Consider the following 27,519-nt stretch of genomic DNA (forward strand, 5'->3'; position numbering starts at 1 on the left):
AGTGGATTCTGGACCACACCACGGTGTCTGAGACAGCACGTCTCCAGCAGCTGCTCACCTGCGAAGAGCTTAGAAACCGCCGCCCCTCCCAGCTACTCACTAACAGGCGGCAGCTCCTGCGCGAAAGAAACGCTGGCTCGAACGGCGCACTGTGGAGAGACCTATTCCTGCACTGTTTGCTGCAGCCTACCCGCCTCGTCTTGACTGCTGCGGGAGACTTGAACTTTGACCGCCTCGCCCAGCGTGCTGATCGAGTCCACGACGCGACTTCTTCTGTCGCCGCACTCTCCTGTCCACCAGTGTTCTCTGCCATCTCACGATTAGAGACCCGGATCGAAGAGCTGGTCGTTTCTCGCGATGCCCTTCGGACGTCCTCTCATGCCCCGCGCGTTTTATCCACAAGTCCTCACCGCCGTCCGCATTTGCCGAGAGGTTCGCGCTCTTCCAGTCTTCGCAGTCAGCGTATTTGCAGCTGTAACCGCACTTTTCAACACCGCGCCCACCAATGCGCTCCAGCATGCAAATGGTCGGGAAACGCGCCACGAAATCATTGACGGCGGCATGTTACCTCGCCCCTCACCGTGGGGACCTTTTCGTAGTCATGGATTGCATTTTCGGCCATCGTTTCCTCGTCGACACTGGTGCTAAAGCCAGCGTAGTGCCGTCCTACAAGACAGAGCGTACTCGCAAGTCCCGTGGACTTACTCTCTGTGCGGCCAACTCAAACTCCATCACCACGTATTGTCTCCAGCCCCTCAGACTGGACCTTGGCTTGCGGCGCACGTTTCGATGGTTCGAAGGGTCTTCATCGTCACCGTCGTCCGTTAGCCCTTTCCTCGGATCCGACTTCCTGACGCATTTTGGTCTCGACGTCAGCATGCTTCGCCATCGTGTCATCGAACGTCCGACGCACATTTCCATCGCTGGCGTTATAACGGCTATCGCTTCCACTGGCTTCCGCACACTGATTCCATGCTGCCCGTACGCCCAAGTCCTCGCAGAATTTCCCGAGGCCACGAGGCCTTGTAGTCGTCACCAGCCCCCAAAGCATGGTATAATCGGCCATATTGTGACACGTGGTCTACGGTCGCAGCTCATCCGCGCCGCCTCTTCGGTGAGCATCTGGCGATTACGAAACGAGAATTCGACCACACGCTCTAGCTGGGTATTATTCGCCCTTCCTCTAGCTCTTCGGCCACGCGGCTCCGTCTGGTGCCCGAGAAAGAACCAGATGTCTGGCACTCATGTGGCGACTACATGGCTCTCAAAGCTCACACAGTTCACGACAGGCACTCCTTTCGCGCATCCAAGACTACGCTGTACATCTGGAGGGATGCAAGTGAACCTTGTCAAAGCGTACCATCAAATCCCCGTTGAACTGAGCGATATCCCGAGGACGGCCATCACTACACCCTCCGGCCTGTTTGAGCACGTGCGCATGCCCTCTGCGCTATGCACCCAAACTCCCGGCTGTATTTGCCCATATCGACGACATCCTCCTCGTGTGCCTTACTGCCCAAGATCACGAGCGACACCTCCGGAAACTCGTTATACACCTCCAAGAATTTGGCTTTGTCATCAACACCCAGAAGTGTGTCTTTGGCTGCTCTGAGCCTGGACCACCACATCTGGGCGCAGGGAATTCATCCATTGCCTTCTCAAGCCAAAGTTGTTAAAGACTTCCCAGTTCCCACTACCGTATGCGAACTGAGTGGCTTCCTGGGCATAGTGAATTTTTTTCTCGTGCTTCATCCCGCACTGCGCCGAGCTTCTTTACCCCCTGACCGACATTCTTCGCAAAACTAAATCCTCCTCCTCCGCAATTTCTTGGTCTCCAGAAGCTCAGCTGCTCTCACGGCTGCAAAACAAAGCCTCACCGATTTGATCCTCCTCATCCACCCTAGAGCTTCGGTGCTCACTCGTATCGTGGTGGATGCTTCAAGCATGGCCATTGGTGCTATTCTCCACCACAAAATCAACTCCGAGTGGCACCCACTGGGTTTCTTCTATCGGAAGCTCCAACCTGACGAGACTCGCTACAGCTTATTTGGCCGTGAGCTCCTCGCCATCTACTCCGCCTCCAGTATTAAGGCGGAAGCCTTTAATGCCTCATCGTTGTAAGCAGGAGCTGTCGACAGAAATGTCACGCTTTTCAGTTGGTCGAAACGGTCGTGACGTCACAGTGCGCGAATTTCAAACGGGGCCAATTGTACTTTGGCTACTAAACATGCAACCAATTAACCCATTAGGGACCAAGAAAAATCTAACCGAGGGATTTTATTCATTTTTAGCACATAATACTCTCATATAAAGAAAACGAGATTGCTGAAATTTCGTCACGATTGCTTTATTCCTTCCAGAGGTTGCACAGGTGTACTTTTTATAGTACACTGGGTCTTCCCCATAGCACATGTGGCTACTTCACTGCATTGCTATTGGTGGCGCGACTTTTGTTATTATGTCTGCGATTTTTACGCAGGGTGATATAACACTTCTTGCAGGCCCTTATGAATATTTTCTGGCCATACTGGCACCGCTTTTATCCTACGTTGCACGGAAAGCTTTCTCCTTTACAAAGAAGCATCAGATACGATTGAGCCAGAGTGTCAGCGAACCGCTGGTTACTGCATGTCAAGGGGTAGATAATAATGAGTAACGTTCTTACCAAAGCAAAAAATAGTCAGCAGGCTCGTCTCTAGCAATTTGGCAGATTGTTCAGGCTTTCACATTTGCAAAGTTGAGCTTTGGTGTCAACGACCACTATCACTTTTTGTCCCTGATGCTGATATACTGGCAGTGGATGGCTTGATGCGAAAGGTCAACACCTGCCATACCACTGTTGTAAAAGGAAGGGAATTTTGGCTTTAAAAATCTGTTTTTCTTGTGCTATAGGCAACCACCACTCTACAGAACACGTAGGCTCACTGCTGTTATAGTTGCAAGCCATAGTTACTATACTGTTGATCGTAGACTTCAATAATGGCATGTAACCTATACTACTGAAGCAAGAATCGATGTTTCATGGCTGCTTCTATTTCATCGCTTTCTTTGGCCCGAGTGGACACTTCCTAAACCCGTTTTGGCGAACGGTTCCTCTAGCCCTAAATTCCTCCCAGTGGAGCGTTACAAGAATGTCTTGAGAGGTAAAAAAATTACAAAAGAAGATGAAATGGTCACTAAGCGTTGAAATCACCTCAGGTGACGACAGGACAACACGCGCTTCCAAAAGTTTCATTTCTGAACTCAAGTACTTTCCGCAGACGGTGTGAATGGCATAACAGTAACTGTTTGCTCTGCAGAACCTTCAGTTCTTATCACCAAACTTTATTACAACCAATTAAAATCATACCATCATCATACTCAAGACCGCTAGCGGTAGGTACAGCAGCCTCCGAGGCCTTGCTGAGCAGACAAAGTGATTTTTTCCGAACAATTGGAAGGCACCATCAGATCTATGAACTGGAATAAATAGGCGCCGTTCTGCACACAGGAAGACCCAGTGTACTATAGAAAGTACAGCAGTATATAAATCATCACAGAGCAAAAAACGCCAAAGATGCGGGACATTCAAAGCAACCGTTGTTTACTTTCGTCTTTCGTGCTGCTCTATACTTGAAACTAGCGTAATATGTACATAAATGCCGCCGTGAGAAAATTATAAGCAAGCAACTACCGGTGCAGTTCGTGGGAAACAAACATCCTGAAGTTTCAGCACTGAAAGCTGACATACTGAGCAGAGGAAGTGCGCCAAATTAGTTAAGGGTGGTTGGCCAATCCCCTGTTGACAAAAGCATGCCCCACTTGAAAAGAAAATTCCAGTCTTTGGTGGTGAAATTATAAAAAATTAACTGTACTTTTAAAAGTACGCTGGGCGCTAATGGGTTAAAGGGATCGTATAGTGATGCTCCAAGTAAGTTTGACTGAGTTTAATTAATTGCTTACTTAACCAATTAGTCCAATTAACCTTTCTAGTCAGACCAGATAAATAAATAAAACCGAGTAAGAAATTCGCCGAGCATAGGAATCGAACCCCGGTCTCCAGAGTGCGAGTCGAGCACGCTACCACTCCGCCATGCCAGCTCGATGGTCTGGAATGAACAAAGGTGCGTCTAGTGAATACGGTGTCTTCGTTCACTCCCATCTTCCTCCCTTCCCGTTACGGCGAGGTTCAGGTGTGCACCGAGATATGAGAGACAGATACACTTCCTTTCCTCAAAAACCAATTTACTGACGAGCAAGGCGTATTTGTCCGCGTTTCTGATTGGTCCAAATTGTCGTGTGGTCACTACGCGCGAATTTTGACGGGTGTCCACCGAAATATGTGAGACAGTTACTGCGCAACTTCCTTTCCTCAAATACAATTTTCGACTAGTGCCTACTGAGATATGCGAGACAGTTAATGCGTAATTTCCTTTCCGCAAATACAATTTGCATTTTCTTCACTACGGCCCCTCTTCTTTCACTCCACTTCCTCCCTTCCTGTACAGTGCGGCTCAGGTGTCCACCGAGACGACAGAGAATTACTGCGCCATTTCCTTTCCTTAAAAAGCGTTGCGTTCAAAGGGCTAGGAGGAGGAGAAAAGCATTTATTTAGTAATGTACAGAGAGGTGCTCGGGGAAAGGCCCCTAGTGGGTCTCACCCCTTACAATACTAGTCGGAGTCCCTCATTCCGGGATCCCCTTGGTCGAGACCGCTACACAAGTCCGCCGAACCAGGGCCTGCTGGGCCGATAGTTCCAGGCAGCTGAGTAGGGCCGCCTCCCAGTCCTCTCGGGTAGGGGAAGGGGTGATTGGGGGGAGAGAAGGATTTTTTCTGCATGCCCAAACCATGTGGAAGGTGTCGGCCACCTCCCCACAGAATGAGCAGCGGCCGTCAAAAGAAGGATTAAAGTGCTTGAGAACCGCCGGGCACAGCAGGGTGTTTGTAAAGAGCCTGAGGAGAATTCGTTCGCCAGCTTTACCCAGTCCTTTCATAGGAACTGGGTATCGCCGGTGTTCGGCACGATAGTGCTCAGTAATTTCTTTAAAATAAAGGAGAGGGCTGTGATCTGGGTTAAGCTCCTCCCAAGGGACGCCTGGTGCCCGGTGAGTAAGTGCGCGGGCTGCCTCATGGGCGGCTTCGTTACCTGGCATGCCTTGGTGGCCGGGGACATATGATTGAGCGATGAGTTGGATCGCCGTCGCGAGTACTGCGGTGTAAAATTTGGTGAGCGAGTGGAGTGATCCAACCGAACTCAAAGTTACGACAGGCTCCGCGAGAGTCTGTGAGGATGAATTTAGAGTCGGGATGGGAGGCTGCGAGGGCGATCGCCACCTCCTCCGCATGCGTTGAGTTGGGCGCTCTGAACGAGAGGCCGTCCACCTGTTTTCCCTCGTGTATGACTGCAGCCGTGTACCATTCCCCCCTGGAGCGGTAGGGGCCTGCAATGTCGACGTAGAAGACGTGTTTCTTTGAGCCATAGTGGCGGTGTAGGGCATTCGCCCGCGCCTGGCGCCGGCCATTATGGTCCTCCTTGTTCATCTTAGTCGGAAGGGGTCGAACGTAGAGGGCGCTTCTCCACAGTTCTGGCACTCGAACCCGTTCCATGGTGTGGTGATCATGTCTGATATGTAACCGGTCCAAGAGGCGGCGACCGGACACGGTCTGGGCGAGACGCGTGTATTGGTTAACGAGATGCGCCTCGCGGAGTTCTCGATAGGTGTTCACCACCCCCAACGCGAGAAGTCGCGCGTTGGAAGTGGATATCGGGAGGTCGAGGGATCTCTTGAAAATTTTGCGGAGTACAATCTCCAAGTGATCTTCGTCATGTTTCCGTAAGCGGAGGTAAGGAGTCGAGTACAGTACTCGACTTGTTACGAAGGCATGCGCGAGCCGCATCGCATCCTTACTTCGCAACCCTCCTCGCTTGTTAGAAACGCGGCGAACCATTCGGCCCACCTGGTCGCCGACTTTGCGGAGTTTGGCAAGAGTTGTGTCTGCCTTACGATGTTGATTAATGAAGAGACCGAGTATTCGTAGCTCCTTCGCTTCACGGATGGGGCCGCTTGCGAGAGAAAGCTGAACGGAGATTTTGCATTTCGGAGAAGATCGAATATGCACAAATTCAGACTTGGACGGGGAGCACTGGAGGCCGCAGTACGTGGCATAGTGGTCAGCTATGCTCGCCGCTGCTTGCAGGCATTCCTCCATCTCTCCTATATTTCCCGTAGTGGCCCAGATGGTGATGTCATCGGCGTACAGCGCATGCTGAACACCGCCGACAGCCGCCAGCTGTGCCGGGAGATACATCATAGCAATGTTAAAGAGAAGCGGGGACAACACAGCGCCTTGTGGTGTGCCACGCGTTCCCATCTCAAACGGGCCGTACTCGGTCTCTTGTATACGTATATAGGCCAAGCGGTCTGTTAAGAAATCTTTGATGTAATTGAATGTACGAGGACCACAGTTAATCTCGCTAAGGTGTTTTAGTATGACGCCGTGTTTAACATTGTCAAACGCACCCTTGAGATCGAGTGCTAGGACTATTTTGTTGTTGTGTGGGTGTTCTATGGGTTCGAGAACCTCGTGATGAAGCTGTAAAAGGATGTCTTGTGCGGACTTACTGGGTCGGAAACCGAACATGGTGTCGGCAAAGGAGTTCTTGCTCTCGAGATATTCTGAGAGGCGGTCACGGACCATCGTTTCCATCAGTTTTCCTACGCATGAACGGAGATGGGCCGGAGGTTGTCTGTGTTTACCGGTTTCCCCGCCTTTGGGATAAAGGTTACCAATGATGTCTTCCAATCCGGTGGCAACGAAGTGTCCCCGGTCCAAATGGCGTTAATATATTCGAGTAGGGTTTCGTATGCCCGATCAGGAAGGTTCGCCAATAATTTGACTGACCTTATCCCTCCCGGGCGCCGTCCCCCTGCGCATTTTGGCAAGAGCCGCGCGAAGGTCGTGAAGCTGGAAAAGTTGATCCAGTTCCGGATTATCGCAGCCTGCATACGAATAATCCTGCCCACGCGGGTCTTGATCCTGATTGAGGTATTGCGAGCGCAAGGTGTTCGCCAGCTGCTTCGTGTTTCCTTGAAAGTTGTGTATCGCGCGATTGATGTGTTTCTGTGTTTCCGAGCGTGTTTGTGTGGGGTCTATGAGAGTCCTGAAGAGCCGCCAAGTGTTGCGGCTGGACATATGTCTTGCTGCGCTGTTGCATCGATCTACCCAGTTAGTGTCTGCGAGCTGGGCAGCATACTCGGCAGCTTGCTGGGTGAGGTCAGAGATGCGAGCGCGGAGTTTACGGTTGTGTTTCTGCCGCCGCCATCGCTTAGTGAGGCTGCGGAGAGCTTCCCAGAGGTGCATCAGGTGGTTATCCACGTCAGGTGCACGCTCCGTAAGCTGGATATGGTTTTCGTGCGAACGGAGTGTTTGCATGAGTCCTTGTGCCCAAGTGGAGTAGTCCTGTTCCATGAGAGAAGATACTGGGAGGGCCTGGCGGAAAGCGTTCCAGTCGGGAAGTTTGGCTTGCGCAAGGGGGCGACGTAAGGGCCGAGTGTAAATGACAGTGTTCAGTATGCAGTGGTCGCTACCGAGGGTGTCCTCGGTGTTGATCCACTCTGCGTGTTGGATGTGTTTCACGAGGGTAAGGTCGGGGCAAGTGTCCCGAGTGACGGAGTTCCCTACACGTGTTGGGTGGACCGGGTCGGTTAGAAGAGTGATGCCCAGCGTAGACATAAGTTCCGCCAACTTACGACCACGCGTCTCTTCCTTGCAATAGCCCCACATGAGACAGGGCGCGTTAAAATCGCCCACTATCATGAGGGGGTCGCGACCCGCGATCCTTAGCGCTGCGCTAAAGATGTTAGAAAAAGTGATGTTTTTGAGTTTCGGGGGGCAGTAGATATTAAGTATGTGTGCGGGGCTATCTGCTCGCCGCAGGGGGAGGACAGAGACCATCACGTACGAATATTCCAAATTTAGATCGAGATCAACCTCCTGCGCTGTGCAACCCTTATGGACTAGGATACAGGTGAACGGGTCTCGTTGAAAAGCGTTATAGCCCGTGAGCTTAATCGCATCTCCGGTTTCTTGCAATGCAAGGACTGCGGCGGGGTGTTCAAGGTTGTCAATGTACGCCCTTAAGTGGGCGCGTTTGGTCCTGTTTTTGAAACCCCGACAATTCCATTGCACAAGGGAAAAAACCTGCTGTCTTTGCGGGGGGCGGCGCCCTTTAGGGTGTTGGTTGGGAGGGGACGCAGCCATGTTGATTTGAAGGGAGACTGCCTTGGAGAGCCGGCACAGGTTCCGTCACCTGCGGCTGGATCGGTTCCGGCTCTTCCTTGAGTTCGGTTAGATCGATGGGGCGGTTGAATATTGATGGGCGGTTTGCGTCTTTGAGGGGCCCCATTCGGCGTAGAAGCCTGGGGTTTGACTCCAACCACGTCTTAATATTGGCCGTCACGGTGGCCGTAACCGTGGCCCTGACTGACTTGAACAGGTTTTCTTGAATTTGGCCGAAATTTGACATCTGAGTCGCTAATGCGGCAAGGGCGTTTTCGAGGGCGGTGAAACGCGCGTCAGAGCTAGATGATGTCGGGTCCACCGGCACTTGTTGCATCGGTTCCGGAGCTACCTGGGCAATAGGCGGGGAGGACCGAGCCGTTTCTAGCGCATGAATTTTGGCCTGGAGTTGAGCATTTTGAGCCCGGAGGGTCTCGAGCTCACGGCGGAGGTCCGCAACCTCAGAGTTAAGGGGGGGAGGAGGAGGAAGGGTTGGTGGGGAAGAAGGTAGGGGAGTGCGGGGGGACGGAGGAGGCCCGTCTCGGCTGCCTACCTTTGGCTGTGATGTCTTCTTTGGTGTGCCAAGCGGACGGCCCTCGAGAGGCGGAAAATCTCCGTTCTGGAATACGGGTGCGCCTGGACCACGTGACGACTTTTGGCTTGTTGATGGAGGGGACTTGGAGACACGCCCGGGCAACGCGCCCGCCGGTGGCGCTGGTCCGGATGTGCCTTGCACCAGCTTGTTGCCAGGCGGGGGAACTTTTGGAGTGGTGTCAGCTCCTGGGGGCACTGCACACTGACGCTGCTTTCGTTGACCGGTTGGGTTTCCCGGTCGTTGGAGCCTCCGGAATTTCGCTTTGCAGTCTTGCGAGCCCGTAAGGTGGCCGCCACCGCAGACGATGCAGGAAGGGGTGCACTCGTGGGTCTCCAAGTCGCCGTCTTCGAGGACTGCGACCGTTTGGCCGCAGTGTCCGCAGCGATTGCGTTGAGGATCCGGGCATAAGTCCACACGGTGGCCGATGGTGCCGCATCGGAAACACGCGGGAATAGTCCGCTTGTATTCGCGTACCAAGGTCACCACACTGTTATAGTGCACGTAACGTGGCACTTTATGCCCCACGAAGGTGAGCAGGGCAATCGTCGACTTCCCCAGCTTGCGGATGAAGGCTATCTCTCCTCCGCGCCACTGGACTTTCGATTTCAAGGTGGTAGAAGTTTCCTGCTCATGGACGGTAATGATCCCCCTGCAGACTTCACCGTTAACTTTGGCGTGACCGACCATCGGGATGGAGCCTTTGGAAGCTTTCAGAGTAAATTCACGAGCGAGCGCGTTCGCCGCATTCACGTCTTGAGTGGTGGCGATAACGATATTCTGGTCCCAGATGGGCCAGATACTAAGAGTGTCCACCGAGGAGGCATTAACATAGGCAGAGAGCAAAGCACCAAGCTCACCGTTCTGCAGAACCGTCTTCAGGGAGACCGTCATTCTGGGCTTGATGACGATCGTGCAATCTTCTTTGCGGAGTCGAGGCACAGCGGTAGGCCGCCATTTCGTCGATCCAGCTGTTTGCGAGAGCTGATGGTTTGAACTTGAATTATTTTGATGCACAGAAGCAGGGGCACTCACGGAGGGTCCGTCCACTGCCGAGGTGTTCAGGCGCTGCTGGCGTTTGCGAAGTGCCACCAACGAGAAAAGGCCTTCATCCACGATCTCCTGCGTCGGAGTGGAGGTTTCAGGAGAAGACGGGGCTTCTGCGACGAGTTCAGTCCATGCCATCGTCTCGGGATCGTACCCGCGGAGAGGGGAGGCCGCCATGGCGTCCGCGGAGAACGCTGGAGACAGGCTGCTTGGCTTTAGGCCTGGCTAGGGCTCCCACGGGATGAAGACATAAATGGGCCTAAAAGGCCCAAAAATTGGCCCACCCGGTCGAGAGCGATGTCTTCGGGTGCCGGGTGATGTTAATCGTCGAGCACAAGCAAAATTTTCGCGGTCGCAGGGAATTTTTCGGTAATCCGGACGAAAATTGTCGGAGCCGAAATGAGGCGCGTCCGCTCGAGACGCGGCCGGCGATCGCTCTCCTTCAAAGGGCTACGCGTCGCGCCGAACGGGTGGTGGCGTTCAATGGACTCCGTGGCAGCGCTACAACACGCTGTCGCGTTTCACTACTAAAGGCGAAGATTAAGCGCCATTAATCGGCAGTTAATTAATGCACCAACAGAATGTGAAGTGAACAATCGCGTAGCATAATGCAGCACTCAGGCTTTCGCCTTTCACCACTTTAGCCGCTAAAGTTCCTCGTAATTTTTACTGCCACTTCTTGGAGAGACAGCCATTTGGCGTTCTAATGGATCATAAGCCTCTGATGTATGTGATCCGTACGAAATCTTCCAAGTACGCCGCCCGCGAACTTCGTCAATGGTCTACATATCGGAGTTCACAACAGCTATCCGGCACTTAAAAGGCATCGACAATAAAGCAGCTCATGCACTTTCACGCATTACCTCCTCTGGCGTGCCTACATCAGCTGTGGACTGGGAATGTTTGGCCCAGGCGCAGCTAGAAGACCCTGATCTTCAAGCCTCTGTCAGCACCGCATGCTTCATCCGCTTGTGCCCGGATTGCACTGCTAACGACGTGTCGTCGGCTCTACCATGTCCATTCCTCCCGGAGGTCTTTCTTCGTGCCATTTTCCATTCAATTCATGACATTTGACATCCAAACATCAGAGCCATACGGCGCCTCGTTACCGAGCGGTATGTCTGGCCGAACATTAACACCCAACGTTCTCCAATGGGCCGCTCATGCCTTGCTTGCCCAAGTGACCCGCCATACAAAGACTGCACCCCAGTCTTTCCTGCCAGCTGGTTGTCGCTTTGACCACGTTCATCTTGACTTTGGTTGGACCGCTATATCCCTCTCATCGCTGCCGGTACATTCTGACCATGACCAACCACTTCACACTTCAGCCCGAGTCACTGCCCATTCCGGACATTACTGCGGAAACAGTTGCCAAATCTTTCGTTTCAGCATGGGCTTCCCGCTTCGGCTGTCCCGGCATTGTACCACGGATCGCGGCCGATAGTTCGAATGCAGCCTCTTCCCTTCCCTCACCCGTAGGCTTGGCACTAAACACTGCTGAGCCACAGCATACCATCCCTGTGCCAATGGCATGGCCCAGCCGCTCCATCGTGAGCTCGAGACTGCCCACACTGCTCGTCCGGATCGCTAGCACTGGGCTGCCCACCTTTCTATAGTGCTTCTTGGCCTACGCGCCGTTCTTCGTCGTGCACTTGGCTGTTTGGCGGCCGAACTCGTTTCCGGTGCACCCCTGCGGCTTCGCGCAGACTTGTTCGTTCATTCGGCTCCCTCTTCCCATCCCCTGCAGTACTTTCAACGCCTTCACGACTGCATTAAACACATTCTCCCAGTCCCACTGCGTCCTCAACGAGGCGACGAAGTCGGCGACCATCCTGCTGGATGGTAGTGAAGAGGTAGTCTCCTTGCATTGCCTCAAACCCGCATCCATGGAGACACCTCCCCAGGAGCCTAATTTGATCTAATTGATGTCCCAGGCGCTTGGTTCTAAGACCGGATCCCCGCTCCGCCTTGGCAATATATGTAAATTGACCTTGAACCTGAGTCGACAATTAGGCGAAAATAGTTGAAATGAGTCGCGATACTTAGTTTGGTGGTTTTTCTCAAACTAATAATTTTACCTGAATTCAAGGCTTCAAACAATCCATAGGATTCATCTGTGGGGGGAAGCTGGGCGGATGTGGCTCGAGGGCAGCGATGGGAGAGTAAAAAGAGTTGCCTATGCTCGAGTGTCGACACGTGACATAATAGCGCGAGCTTGCCGAATTGATAGCTGAACAGTTTCCAAAAAAATCTCCGTTTAATCAGCAACCTGCCTGGGTACACAGAGACAAAGTCTTAATGTCGAGTATAGTCACCTGACTAGAATCACTAATTACTTCAACAGATTAGCTGGTCGCACATAACTAAAGGGGACTTTAAAAAGCATGTCATTTGATATGCATCGTGCCTGCGTAGAATAAAAAATGATGAGCAATCGAACGTAGTAGCGTGACCACAATCACTATGGGCTAAGTCATGTGGTCTGTTTATAGTGATAGCCTAAAAGGTATTTGATAAAAAATGTGGTATTGAAATGCAACATGCCTGGGTAGAAAAGTATTGCACCGTGCTCGAACGTGGTCGTGTGGCTACAGTCACTAGTGACTAGGCCATGTAGCCCCACAATTGTAATAGCTGAGCAGGGCTTTCCAAACAATTTTGTTTGGTATGAATCATGCCTGGATGAAAAAATCACCACTCGAATGTGGTCACGTGACCCGAATCACTAGTGATTTCATTGCGCGAGCTCGTTTGGAATATACGGCGGGCTATTTAAATTGTATTTTAAACATATTTTGTATTCATGAATGCACTAAAAATGTGTCGGAAATGGTTGCTTGGTTTATCGGGTTTAACGTCCCAAACAGATTTAATAAACAGATTCACAAGAGCGCTACGGAACGAGGACAGAAAGAACACGAAAAACACAGGACGGGCGCTGACTACCAACTCTTTATTGCGTGAAAAACCAGCACAGATTTATACTCTTTCCTGGACCACGTGATGCACTGTCAGCCACGGGACACAGCGAAGGAACGCCTCACACGTTAGGGGAGTAATCACACAGCTCGACAGAACTCATAAAACGTGCGTGCACTATCAAAATATAGCATTACCAAGCTAATGATAAAGAGACTAACCGATACAAAGATGTGCATGACCCAGCTACAGCCTATGACAACTACAGCTCAGATAGGCAAGAAAATGAGTACTGCAAAGCAAAGCGGAATCTTTGGGCTACGTAAAAACATTAAAGAGAGCGAGAAGGCGTAAAAGCATGAGAAAAGCATGAGCAAAATGGCGATGAAAAAAAGGGCATGAAAAAATAAAAGTTGCTAGGCAATAGGCACAGTCAGCAGGCTAAAAGCGAAAACAAGAAACAGACACCAACAAATAACACGGTAAAAGTAACAATCGTTAAAAAGAGAAACTAAAAGAAAGAAGAAAAACATGAACCCCCACCGGCCAAGCAATGAAGACGGTAAAACCACTAAAAGTCTTTAAAAGACAGAGGAGCAAAGTTCCGCATAAGGTCAACAAACAAAACAACGCAAAATAAAACACTATAAGGTGAGATGCGGGAAAAACCGTTTCTCAGGATGTCTAGCAGTTAAAACGCAAGAATCGCGTCCGTTCAAGAAAGGACCTTTCTTTCTCCTGTAAACAGACAGATGAGCTGCTGATGCACTCGTCCCCAGCCTTTTGAATCAAAAAACCTTCAATAATCTCCCTTTCTATTCTACTCCTTGCGGTCGCCAGAAACTTGGTGTGTGAAAACGTAAGTCGACAAACGTGACGGGGTTGGTTACAGTGTAGTGCCATGTGGCTTCCAGACTTGTTTTTTACGTTGAGGAAGTGTTCGCTTGCTCTGTCATTGAAGCAGCGTCCGGTCTGCCCGATGTATACTTTTCCACCAGTGAGGGGAATCTGGTAGACAACTGCGGATCGACATTCGGTGTACTGACGGGAATGTTTTACTGAGAAGGTCGCCCGCTTCTTCCGGTTTACCATCGGACACACTCTTGCCAACTTACATGGGGCAGAAAACACAACGTTCACATCGTACCTGGCTGCAACCTTTTTAACATTGTGCGATAGCTTATGGATATAAGGAATTACGGCAACACGTTTCCTTTCCCTGGGCTCTCTCCTTCCCTCTCCTAGCTTCATTTTCTGTAGTAAGGCTTCGCACAGGCCTGCTATGAGGAAAGGTGAGTAGCCAGCTAAAAGAAGGCGTTCAACCTGGTTATCAAAGCTGTAATCAGCCATGTGCTCGCAACTTTTTGTTAGTGACGCATGAAGTGCGCTAGTTTTTCCCGCATCTCACCTTATAGTGTTTTATTTTGCGTTGTTTTGTTTGTTGACCTTATGCGGAACTTTGCTCCTCTGTCTTTTAAAGACTTTTAGTGATTTTACCGTCTTCATTGCTTGGCCGGTGGGGGTTCATGTTTTTCTTCTTTCTTTTAGTTTCTCTTTTTAACGATTGTTACTTTTACCGTGTTATTTGTTGGTGTCGGTTTCTTGTTTTCGCTTTTAGCCTGCTGACTGTGCCTATTGCCTAGCAACTTTTATTTTTTCATGCCCTTTTGTTCATCGCCATTTTGCTCATGCTTTTCTCATGCTTTTACGCCTTCTCGCTCTCTTGAATGTTTTTACGTAGCCCAAAGATTCCGCTTTGCTTTGCAGTACTCATTTTCTTGCCTATCTGAGCTGTAGTTGTCATAGGCTGTAGCTGGGTCATGCACATCTTTGTATCTGTTAGTCCCTTTATCATTAGCTTGGTAATGCTATATTTTGATAGTTCACGCACGTTTTATGAGTTCTGTCGAGCTGTGTGATGACTCCCCAAACGTGTGAGGCGTTCCTTCGCTGTGTCCCGTGGCTTACAGTGCATCACGTGGTCCAGGAAAGAGTATAAATCTGTGCTGGTTTTTCACGCAATAAAGAGTTGGTAGTCAGCGCCCGTCCTGTGTTTTTCGTGTTCCTTCTGTCCTCGTTCCGTAGCTCTGTTGTGAATCTGTTTATTAAGCATGAACCAACTCGCCCACACCAAATCCTCTTAGAACGTCCCAAAGCGACTAAGGCTATGAGAGACGCCGTATTTGAGGACGCCGGCGTCCGAAGTATGCCGTTAAGTGAGTATGCTTGGTATTCGAAATATATTCTTAAAATATGTCAGAAATACCTCACTTAACGCATACTTCGAGCATTTTTCAAATACGTTAAAAAAATGTATGCAGTTTTAGCATCTTGTCAGTGTATTAAAAGTGTATTTTCGTAAATATGAAATTAATTCATCCAAAGTATACTTCAATTCTGAAAAACGGGCAGTCCTTGTTGTTGTATCGGCGCAGCGCTTATCAAGTGTGCTGCACTTTGGTACTGTGCGCCGCGTATATGATGTTCGTGATTACTGTCCACGTGTGCAATTGTATCGCTGGCCAATGGCATGCCTCGGTTGCACCCAGGCTGTCTTTATAAGGCGAAGCCACTGAATTGTTTCTGTCTGTTGTGTCGTGTTGCTGCCCGAATAAATACTTGACTTCACGGCGTCTGAGTCCAACATGGCGATGAGGATGGGATAGTTCGTGCAGAAGTATTGATCCATCCTGCACAACCGACGAAGACGCCACGGCAAGCGAGGACATCAGAGATGACCACCACACTGGGATCTTCGGCAGAGTTCTGCCCAGACTCTGGCAATATCGACGTTTACCTGGAAAGGTTCGACCTGTACGCAACCGCCAACGGTATAGACGCAAGTAAGAAGTTGCAAGTCTTCCTAACCATCCTGGGTGAAAAGGGTTACGTGACTCTGCGTAGCCTATTGCTGCCGAAAAAGCCAACAGAGGTCAAGTACGAAGAAGCTGCAGAAGTTCTTCGAAAGCACTATGCTCCAAAACGGTCTGTGGTTACCGAACGGTATCACTTCTATCAGCGAAATCAAGAGCCGAACGAAAGCCTGAAACAGTTTATCGTCGAGCTCAAGAGGCTGGCTGCTACGTGCTTGTTTGGAACATTCTTGGAAGAAGCGCTTCGAGATCGACTGATTGCTGGAATCCGTACGGATTCGATTCGATGCCGCCTTCTTGCCCTGTCGGATGACGAAGTCACCTGGGAGCGAGTCTGCAAAATCGCCACCGCCTTGGAAACTGCCCAGAAGGACACCCGGGAAATGCTACCTGAGGGGTCAACCGCCAGTCCTGCCGACGTTTACTGGCATCGGGAGCCTACCACGCAAGGCGGAAGACACTCGACTAAGGAAAAGCCCGCGAGCAACGTGCAACGTGCCCCCCAAAACGGTCCAAGAAAGCAACGTGGGAAAGACACTGTTCGCTCCTGTCATAGGTGTGGCGGACTACACGAGCCAGTGAGTTGTCCTTTTCTCAAAGGTACATGCTTCAAATGTTCGAAGGCAGGTCATGTAGCGAAAATGTGCAAAACAAAGGTCGTTCACAAAGTTGAGGAAACCTTGTCGGAAACTCCTGAGTTGCTTACGGTTTGTGCTACAAACAAGCTTCATAGCTCTCCGCCCATTGTGCTTAATGTAAAGGTAAACGGCAAGGATATCGCAATGGAATTAGAAACGGGAGCCGCTGTGACAGTAATGTCTGAAAGAGACTTCGATGCAAATTTCCCAAACTACCCATGTTCCAATGACGACGTACAGTCGCGGTCAAAAATACACGGCCCACGGCTCCGGCGCAAGGAGCGGCTGCGGGGCCGCACCGCGGCGCTGCTATCTCCGTGGGGCGCTCGCTGCGAGGGTGCACAGAGTGACGACAAAGCTTCGCCCACCCTCTCTCCTGGGCACGTCACACGACTGATGAATTTCAAGTGCGGCGTTCCGCTGTTTCACGGCTGAGCATGGCTGAGCTCAATAAGAAAGAGGGCTCTGCAATTCACGCTGCGTGCGACTTTCGGCGCCGCGCCAGTGCCTGCTCGAATATCTCGTTTTCCCCATGTGCAGACCAGCTATGGCGCGTGCTGTTGCGAAGTTTACGAGTTCAGTTCGCGTTCGACATTTACGCGTGTCTCGCGTCCGTGTGCGCCGCGCTCCAGTGCCCGGCGCTTGGGCGGTTGGCACACGCGTGCGTTGAGGCTCTCAAGTGAGTGCGTGAATAAGGCTTTATTGACAAAGTGTGATAAGTCGTGAGAAACTTGAGAGCAGTCCTCCGTCAAGGACCCCTTCGGCCTTGACTTGCTGCTACAATTTTACAGCGCGTTAGAGCCTACAATATTTCTCTCAAGGCGGCAAAATGTTTGTTGGGCGGATGAGTTTAGGAGGTTTATAGGTACAAAGCGGTTGGAGCTGGCACAAGAGTGGGTAACTGGAGAATTACGGAAGGGACGTTTGTTTTACAGTGGGCATAGTCACGCTGACTATAAAGATGGTTTCTGGCACGAATCACCGTCATTAGTTGCGGGGGATTGCTGGGAAAGCAGGAAAACCATTTAATGTTAATTTACCAACAGTGTATCGCACTCGCTTTTCTGCACGTGATCCCGCATAAAATACACATCCAATGCGCAGTAGTGTGTGGCTAGCCCTTAATAACAGCCGGAAGTTAAGAGCTCTTTCCTTTAAGATCGTGTATTCAAAGTTACAAAAATCAAAGCGCGCTCCGGCTGCAATAGAATGCACTAATACACGACCACGAACAAAACAAGGCTTCACCGAGTTCAGAGAGCGGGTCTTGACGCGACAATAACTACTTCTGCCCTATTTATTGAGCGCCCTAATGCCCATGCACCGTGCACCAAGGCTCATCGTTCGTGGGAGCGCAGTACATACAAGAGTGAAGCAGTATCGAGGCGGCAACAGTGAACTGTGCGCACTCCCCTTCAGTACAGCCGCGCGGCAAATGAGGCAAAGTGGAGGCGCGCTCCTTCGTACTAACCGTCAGCCGCGAAACAGCTGAATGGCGCACTTGAAGTTCACCAGTCGTGTGACGCGCCCAAAAGAGAGTGAAGGCGAAGTTTTATCGTCACCCGATGCACCCTCGCAGCAAGAGCCGGACGTAGACAGCAGCGCCGCGATGCGGCCCGACAGCCGCTCCTTGCGCCGGAGCCGTGGGCTGCGTATTTTTGACCGCGACTGTACGTCTAGGAGTGTATAATGGCACTGCACTCAAAGTAAAGGGTGTAGCGAACGTGAGTGTGTCTTATCGGAACCGAAGTTACGATCTGCCTCTGATAATTGCAAAGCAAGAAACTCAAGCTCGCATGCCGAGGCTTTTAGGTCGCGATTGGATTACGACACTAAAAGTTGACTTGCAGAATGCTGTGCAGCAGTTGCAGCATGACATAGATAACGTACAGTACGGCAGGCAGATGGTAGCAGCGGAATCCGAGAAGAGGTTAAAATAGCTGTACGGTGATGTGTTTGAGCCAGGCTATGGTTCTATCAAGGGATTCACTGGTAGCATCCAAATGAAAAGCGATGAGCATCCAACCTTTTGTAAGGCGAGACCAGTACCATATGTTTTGCGCGAACAAGTGAAAAATGAATTGCGTGACCTTGAGAAAGCTGGTGTGGTGTACAGAGTCAGACATAGTAGTTGGGCTACACCGCTCGTGATTGTACCCAAGAAAGCTGGAAAAGAGATTAGGATATGTGGAGACTACCGAGTCACAGTCAATAGGGATATTGAACTCGACCACTATCCGCTGCCTCTGCCAGAAGACATATTCGCGTCACTGCCTGGGGGAACCGTGATCACTTTGCTCGATTTGTCAAAGGCGTACCTGCAACTTGAGCTGGATGAGCAGGCACAGGAATTGCTGACGGTGAATACGCACCTAGGGCTTTTCAGGTTTAGACGATTGCCCTACGGAGTGGCAAGCGCGCCCGCAATGTTTCAGGCCGTGATGGATCAGGTTTTGCGAAGCATCCCTGGGACCGCCTGTTACCTGGATGATGTGTTAATAGCAGGTAAAGACCTGACAGAGTGCTACCGCCGTTCCGAGCAGGTGCTACAAGCACTCAGTGAGCACGGCATTCGTGTCAACGTTGGGAAATGCAAATTTTTCGAAGAAAGTGTGCGTTACTTAGGGCACGAGATAGACAAGAACGGCGTACACCCAGCAGCGGAAAAAGTGAAGGCAATTTGAAACGCGCCAAAACCAAGTAACGTGACTCAGCTAAAGGCATTTTTGGGCCTAATAAACTACTATGCCAAATTTTTGCCTGATCTAGCAGATGTGCTAGAGCCTCTGCACCAACTGTTGCGCAAGGGCAGCACATGGAAATGGTCGAGCCAGTGCGATGCATGTTTCAGTCGCTGTAAGATTTTGATCATTGAAGACATGGTCTTGGAACTATACGATGTAAGGAAGGAAATACAGTTGACATGTGACGCTTCTGCTTACGGCTTAGGCGCAGTGCTATCGCACGTGGTTGAAGGTGTAGAACGACCGATTGCGTTCGCATCACGGACAATGACTCCTGCCGAGCGTAACTACGCGCAAGTGGAAAAAGCTCTTGCAGTTGTTTATGGAGTGCGGAAGTTTAATAAATATCTCTACGGGCGCAGCTTCAATGTAGTCACTGATCACCAGTCCCTTACCGTCCTTTTTGAGGCAAAGCATCACACAAATGCAGTAGCTGCAGCTCGTGTACACCGCTGGGGAATTTTTCTTGCAAACTGTAACTTTCGCATTTCGCACCGACCAGGAACAAAGATAGCCAATGCAGACGGACTATCACGCCTTCCACTGCCGGAAACCGGTGACGAGGCAGAAGAAATTTTTTTATTTTTCGCCTGTCAACAAACTCCCCGTTACAGCTAAAGATATCGAGCGAGAAACTGTGAAAGATCCAGTGCTCAGCTCTGTTCGTGAAATGGTATGGCATGGATGGCCGCGCGCTGTTGACGCTCTTTATCAACCTTTCTTCGTGAGGCGATTTGAGCTGACTGTGGATTGCGGTTGTTTGGTGTGGAACAACAGAGTCGTGATACCCCAGTCGCTTCAAAGTGAAGTTATGTGTTCGTTACATGAACAACACATTGGCATTACTAAGATGAAAGCACTTGCAAGGTCAATGGTTTGGTGGCCACAGATAGACAACTGCCTGGAACAAGCTGCGAAGCAGTGCGAAATTTGTCAAAGCACAAAATCTCTCGGGCCACTAGCACCGCTTTCATCTTGGAAATAATGCACAAACAGTTGGGAGAGGGTACATCTTGATTATGCTGAAAAAGAAAACAAGATGTTTCTTTTAGCTGTCGATTCCTATCCCAAATGGTTGGAAATCAAGATCATGACGTCAACGACTGCGCAAAGCACCATCGAAACAGTGCGCTCGTTGTTTGCAAGTCATGGCTTACCGACTGAGATAGTCACAGATAACGGAACGCAGTTTCGTGCAAAAGATTTTGAGGAATTCCTTTTGGCAAACGGGGTTAAGCACACCCTTACTCCGCCATATAATAATAATAATAAATACTTTATTCACACCAAAGAAACAATACAAGACGCGGACGCGCCAAAGCCTCAATTGGGCTTGTAGGGCGCCGTCCGGCAGCAGCAACAACCTGTGTTACCAAATCAATTCATTGTTTTGTGTACTACATTAAAACATATGCACTAGAGCTGTTCAAGCTCGGCAATAGCATCACGTAACTGTCTGCGAGTGTTCAAGTTGAAAACATTATCAGGCATCTCATTGAATATACATGGGATATAATATGACCTCATAGACATACCAAAATGAGTTCGCACTGCAGGGACAATATATCGAGAAACTTTTCTTAATGGGATTGGTTTAACGTTGTGGAACCGAAATTCAGAGTTCCAGAAATATCTGAGTACAGTGACTTGTTTGAACACAATGTCAAAGGAAGGCAGACCTGAAGAAAGGAATACACTTTGCTGTTTATGGGGTATTGAATAGATGACACTCTTAGCCATATTCTTGAGAATACGGTTTATCCTATTTTTCCATGTTGCAGAACAGTTGAAGAAACAGCACATGCCATATCTCAGCAGAGAATACCCCAAAGACTGTGCAATTAAACGTCTTATGGCAAATGGCAGGTAGGCCCTTAGAGCATAGAGCAAGCATGCGACGCCTCTAAGCTTCTTACTGAGGTGTGCCATGTGCGTGTTCCAGGATAAATCACTGTCAAAGTAAATGCCAAGGTATTTCACGGACGGAACACATGTAATGGGGTAGCAAGAACATGCAGTGCAACTGGAGCTGTGCAAAAAAACCGCAGCGTTTTTCGGGATTGGCTTGTGTGCATTTTTAAAGCACACTAGATGAGTTTTTTGGGGGTTTATATCAATCAGGTTACATTGAAACCAATCATATAGATTAGTAGCGTCCTGTTGAAGTTGACGGAGTGCGCAAGAAAAATCTGTATTAGATGAGATGAGGAGGGTGTCATCTGCATATTGATAAATCTGTGATGAAGTTATAATGCTGGGGAGGTCATTAACATAGAGATTAAATAAGAGGGGTGATAAGATGGATCCCTGGGGAACACCACTATATAAGTCTATAGTTCTGCTTTGCACAGGTCCAAGTTCCACCATTTGAGATCGCTGAGACACATAATTTCTTAGTAACATTTGAAAAGGACCACGAAAACCATAGCAAAACAACTTTTCACAGAGAATATCATGGTGAACAGTATTAAATGCCTTCCTGACATCAAGAAAGAGACCAAATGCCACTTCATTTTGATCAAAACTAGAATGAACGGAATCCGACATCTTTTCTAATAACGTTTGGGTACCAGAACCAGCAACAAATCCGTATTGATGTGGGCTAAGCACGTTATGCCTCAGCAAAAATGCTGACATTGTACATAAGACGTGTTTTTCTAAAATTTGTGATATACACGACACGATAGATATTGGGCGATAATTCGTGATATCATTTCTTTTGCCACCCTTGTAAAGTGGTATAACACGCGCTTGTTTAAGAGAGCATGGTAAGAAGCCACTTTCAATCATATCATTTAGCATAAAAAGAAGGACACACTTCAAGCTTTGGAAGTTTCTGGAAAGGTCGCTGATAAATATTCCATCAATTCCAGCCGATTTGTTATGCCGTAGACTGGAGATTATGCTGAAAAGATCTGGCTCTGTTATGTGTGGAAGAAATGCTGAGTCAATCACAGAAGAAGGAAGTAACGGCGAACGTGATGTGGCATGGGCAATGCGCTGTTCTTTAGAAAAAAAGTTATTAAAATCATTTGCCAAAGAGGATGTCAAGTGACCAAAACTATGCTCTATTGCGTCCTTGACCGGTCTACGCTGACGCCCGCGCAGTTCGTTCACGATAGCCCAAGTTTTGGCCACGTCATGGTGGCAATTGCGAAACTGGCTAGCATAGTAACGCCTTTTAGAGGACCGAAGAAGAGCGGTCATCCTCGGTCATATCGGTCATAGCGGTCATATCATCCTCAGTTAAACGGTTCGGCCGAACGCGCGATTCAAACAGTAAAGCAGTCGCTGTTGAAGCAATTACTCGAAGACCAGAGGAATAAAAGTTCCAGGTCAATGCAGCACAGAATCGATAATTTTCTGTTCGCTTATAGAACAAAGCCGCACACATTCACCGGCCAAACACCAGCTGAACTCTTCATGAAAAGGAAGTTGCGCACTAGATTGTCGTTATTGAAACCAAGACTACAAGATGCAATCAATGCAAAATCGGAGAGGAATGTTCGCAGTGCAAACAAGCGGAGGAGTTCACCTAAAGCATTTTCTGTTGGAGATAGTTTGTTTGTGCGTTCAGTACGTGGGGAACAGGTGAAATGGCGTCCAGGCAAGGTTGTGGATTTGAAATCTGCTGTGACGTATCTTGTCGTGGTGGATGGACAGACTCGGTTTGTGCATGCGGACCATTTGCGACGTTCTTGTGTGAAGCCTGCTGTTGTTAAAGAAAGTGAGATATCTTTACCACTTGCTAGTGATAAGTTGGAAAGTGAGTGTTCCCTTGGACCCGCCTCAACTCCACAAGTGTTGGATGGGAGTGATGGTTTCCCACTCGAAACTGAAGCCCAAAGTGCGTCAACATCAGAACAGAGCGATGCCTGTTCGCCGGTGCTACCCAGGCGCAGCACGCGTGAAAGGCGGAAGCCGGATCGTCTGATGTATGATAGTTTCTGATCTTGTCCGAGGGGAAGTGTTGTATGGGTGCAGCGCTTATCAAGTGTGCTGCACTTTGCTACTGTGCGCCGTGTATCTGATGTTCGCGATTACTGTCCACGTGTGCAATTGTATCGCTGGCCAATGGCATGCCTCGGTTGCACCCAGGCTGTCTTTATAAGGCGAAAACACTGAATTGTTTCTGTCTGTTGGGTCGTGTTGCTGCCCGAATAAATACTTGACTTCACTGCGTCTGAGTCCAACACTTGTAAACGTATATGTATGCAGTTTTAGCGTTTTTTTTAATGTATTAAAAGTGTACTTTCGCAAATATCAAATTAATTCATCCGAAGTATACTTCAAACCTAACAAACGGGCAGTCCTTTTAAACGGATTTGCAGCACACTTAAGCTGCCGTTCAACAGTCGAGTTCTCGAAATCGCGTTTCGGGAAAAGGCATTTCCGTGTTGTCAGAGTGTTTGAAGTGCACTTCCGTAAATACGCAATTTGGTTTGGTTTATGGGGTTTAACGTCCCAATTAATTCGTCCAAAGAATCCTTAAATTCTAGCAAATTGGCAGTCCGCCTTAGCATATCTGCAGCACACTTCGAGGTGCCTTTGAACAACCTAATGCTCGAAATCGAGTTTATGGAAATCGCATTTTGGTGTTGGCAATGTTTTTAAAGTGTACTTTCGTAAATACACAATTATTCGTTCCAAGTATATTTCGATTCGAACAAATGGGCAGTCCGCGTAAACATATTTGCATTACACTTCAAGCTACCGTGGAACAATATAGACACTGGCACTCAATGGACGTGCACCTCCATTGAGCGGCCGTGATCTAGAGCTCGAAATGACGTTTCAGGGAACAGTGAAAACTCTCCCTTTCCTCTCGTCCTTTCGTTGCAACACAGTAATCATAGCGCAGGAACAACGCAGGACAAAGACGAGACCGGACGAGAACGCCTGCGTTGTTCACGCGCTATGATTACTGTGTTGTAATGAATTACAAACGTGCCCAAGCCTTTTCTGTTTTGAAGTCCTTTCGTTTATGGTAACTTCTAGCAGGAAGGTAATCACCACATATTTACACTACGCGCGGAGAACGTGATAGCATGATACCGGCAAAGGCGCCTTGGGTATTTCCGGGCCCGAATATGCCAGCGAAAAGGACCACGACCGGCAAGGCCGACCGGCTCCCATAGACGCCCGTGTATCTGTTGGTTGACAGTTCGGCTCCTGACCTATCTTTGACGCAAGTTTACACTAGTAATTCTGGTTTAGATCGCCTTGCGATTCGAACGCGGCCAGTAAGGAACTTCTCGGATAATATTCGGGCCCACAGTCTTTGCGCAAATAAACGCATCACCGGGAAGATAGTGGGTCGCTCTCGGTGGGTATATATAAGGCAAGCCAAGTATGATGCTTGTCGGAGCATTTGTTGTTTGCTGCGCCCTTCCGCCATGGTTTGCTGTGTAGGTACCTTTGCCGTTCCCATGCCGTCGCGTTACCTTATAATCTCGTGTTACATTCTAATTGAGGATAATTGCGCTTATGCAATTCGTTTAGAAGGTGAAGCATTAACCGTTACCATTCTGTGATGTTCACTTTTTATAAGCCGAAGTGAATATATTTGTAATGTATTAAATGTATATTTTAGTGTATTTCTAATTTAATCTAATGTGTTTAAAGGTATTTTTAGTATACTTTTAATGCAACATAAATATGCTAAGCGGGCAAAAATGTACCTTTCCCGTATTTTAACGAACGATCAATACATTATTCGTAGCATACCTAGAAAGCATTCGTATTGCAGTTTAAGCATAGGGACAAAAAATGCGAAATAAATATGAAACTAATACAATATGTTTGAAATGCATTTTAAGCACATCCTCTTTTTCGCTAAGGGGAGGGCCGAGTAAGGTTTGGAAAAACATTTCTTCTGATATGCATCATGCCTGGTTACAAAAAGAGTTCACTATACTCGCACATGGTTATGTGACCATAATCACCGGTGACTTCTTCATGCGAGCTCGTCACCCCTGTAGCGGAAAAGACCTTTACGACCCGTACTGTTTCATATGCAGTATGCTCGGGGAAAAAATTATGCACCATGCTAGAACGTTCTCAAGTGGCCATAGCCACTAGTGACTTCGTCATGTGGTCTTCTTACTGCGAAAGCCGAGCAGGGCTTGGAAAAATATTTCGTTTGATATGCATCAAACCTGGGTCCAAAAAGGGTTCACTGTTTTAGAACCTCGGCACGTGACCCGTATCGCTCATAATTTAAACGTGCCAGCACATCCTCCCGGTACCCGAAAAAATGTTTAATACTCGTTCCCTTTGATATGCAACATGCCTCGAAAGGAAAATAATGTACTACGCTCGAACGTGGTCATGTTACTATGGTCACTAATCACTTGGCCATGAGGTTTCACTACTGTTATAGCCAAGCAGGCCTACAAAAACCATTTTGTTTGATATGAGTCATTCTCAGGTAGAAAAATAATTCGCTATACTTCAGCATGGTCACGTCACGAGAATCACTAGTGAATACCTCATGCAAACGCATGGCAGTCGTACTGGCCGAGGGCTCCGAAATCAGTTCGTTTGATTGCATCATGACAGCGTTGTAAAAGGTTTCACTACAAAAAACATGATCGCCTAATTCATTTATTTTGCATGCAATTAAATTCAATTACAACTAATTTTCTGGCATGTTTAATTGAGGCACTAGCCGGAAATTTATAGGGAACATATGGAGAGCTTTTGCGATACATTAGAATGGTTTAGCAAAACGTTCAGTTGGGCGAGTTGGTAGATATTCATAATTTGAACAGCGCGAACTACAAGGGACAAGAAAAGAAGGGACACAGGACGAGCGCTGACTCGCAACTAAAAGGTTTATTCACTGAAACCTTCTTATATGAAGAAACAATCAAAGGGAAGAAACAACACAAAAAAACCAAAAAGCATGAAAAGCAACATTCGTCAGGTGCTCCCGAGAAAATTCATCTCCCTATCGCAAGGGAAAACAGATGGTTTGCTGACGCAATTCAGTTGCCCTGCGATGTGAAAAGCCTCGACAACTTCTCGTGTCGTCTGATCACTGTGGGTGTATAGTACACGTGTTTGATTGAATAATGCAGTGCATTTTTCTTTTTCTTTTTCATGACTTTACATTCTAGACAATGTTTGACCAAATGTGAAAGGTCATCACCATTGTTTAAGTTGTTCCTGTGCTCTTGTAGGCGCTTGTTAAGGCAACGCCCTGTCTGACCAATGTAACGCGATCCACAGGAAAGGGGTACACTGTATACAACACATGTTTTACAGGCCACAAACTTGTCGCTGTGCGCAACGCCACATCGTTCTTTTTTCTTCTTGGCCTCTTTCTTTCTTTCAATGGCAGGGCATAACTGTTTGAGCTTGACGGGGGCTGAAAGGAACACGCCAACTTTGTACCTACTTGCTACGTTCTTTAGTCCGTGGGAGACGCGGTGAACATATGGCAAAACGGCAAATTTATTCTTTTCAGGCTGGACGACTGTCGTAAGCGGAGTGGCCTGACGCTTTAATGACTGAATTAAACGAGAACACGCCCCTGCTATCATCTGGTCCTGATATCCAGCAAACTTAACTCCAGACAACTGGGTCTGGAAGCTATCTTGAATGGCGTGATGACAGGATTTGGTCAAAGCACTTCGCAAGCAGGAACTGATTATGCTATTTTTTACCAATTTGGAATGACCGGAGTGAGAATTAAGAAGTGTCTTTGACGACCTCGGGTTATACTTCCAGCAAACATGGTTCTGCTCGAAATGCAGCCGCAGGTCTAAAAACTGCAGTTCGTCGTTAACTGGTGCCTCAAAAGTGAACTGTAACCCCGACCCACACTCCCTGAACACTTTTAGAATGTCAACCATTCGATCCGGAAAAACGCCCACGTTCTACAAAAATAAGATGGTCATCGACATATCTGACCGTCTTGAGATGTAGGCCAGACAGGTTCTTTTCCAGATCCCTGTCAACGTACAACAGAAAAATGTCACTTAAGACAGGGCCGACGCTGGACCCGATGCACACTCCTGATTTCTGCGCAAATAGCTTGCCTTGCCACCCTATGAAAGTGGAATGCAAATAAAACCGTAGCAACTCTAGGAAGTTTTCCACAGACATCCCGCATTGTGTTATGAACGCCACTTCGTCATTATCTTCTGTAATGTACCTTTTCACACGCTTTAACAGGCAGTCATGTGGAATGCTATAATACAGGTCTGTGACATCGATACTGAAGGCGGCACAGGCACTCGGGTTGTTCTCCTTTAAGAAGGACACGAGGGCGTCGGAGTTGGGGATCTTCAGAGGGTCGAATGCATCCAAGGACGAAAGATGCCGTTGCAAAAATTTTGACACGTGGTGTTGCCATGTGCTCCTTTCCGATACAATCGCTCTGAAGGGTACGTCAACTTTATGTGTCTTCGCGGTGAAAAAGATGTCCAGGTGCAATTTC

General features: G+C 48.7%; 2 protein-coding genes across 2 annotated transcripts in view; one reads left to right on the forward strand and one right to left on the reverse strand.

Moving 5' to 3' along the window:
- The window catches only part of LOC149338093 (uncharacterized), a 163,723-nt gene that overhangs the window by 25,303 nt on the left and 110,901 nt on the right, over positions 1–27,519 (reverse strand). The window lies entirely within an intron of this gene.
- LOC149338094 (uncharacterized) lies at positions 15,553–17,012 on the forward strand. The gene is made up of 2 exons (XM_089549976.1): positions 15,553–16,186; positions 16,870–17,012. The coding sequence occupies exons 1-2, from the start codon at positions 15,553–15,555 to the stop codon at positions 17,010–17,012; spliced, it is 777 nt and encodes a 258-aa protein (XP_089406102.1).

This window comes from Amblyomma mixtum, chromosome 6 (genome assembly GCF_055824585.1).
Source record: "Amblyomma mixtum isolate Tamu chromosome 6, ASM5582458v1, whole genome shotgun sequence".
Taxonomy (NCBI): domain Eukaryota; kingdom Metazoa; phylum Arthropoda; class Arachnida; order Ixodida; family Ixodidae; genus Amblyomma; species Amblyomma mixtum.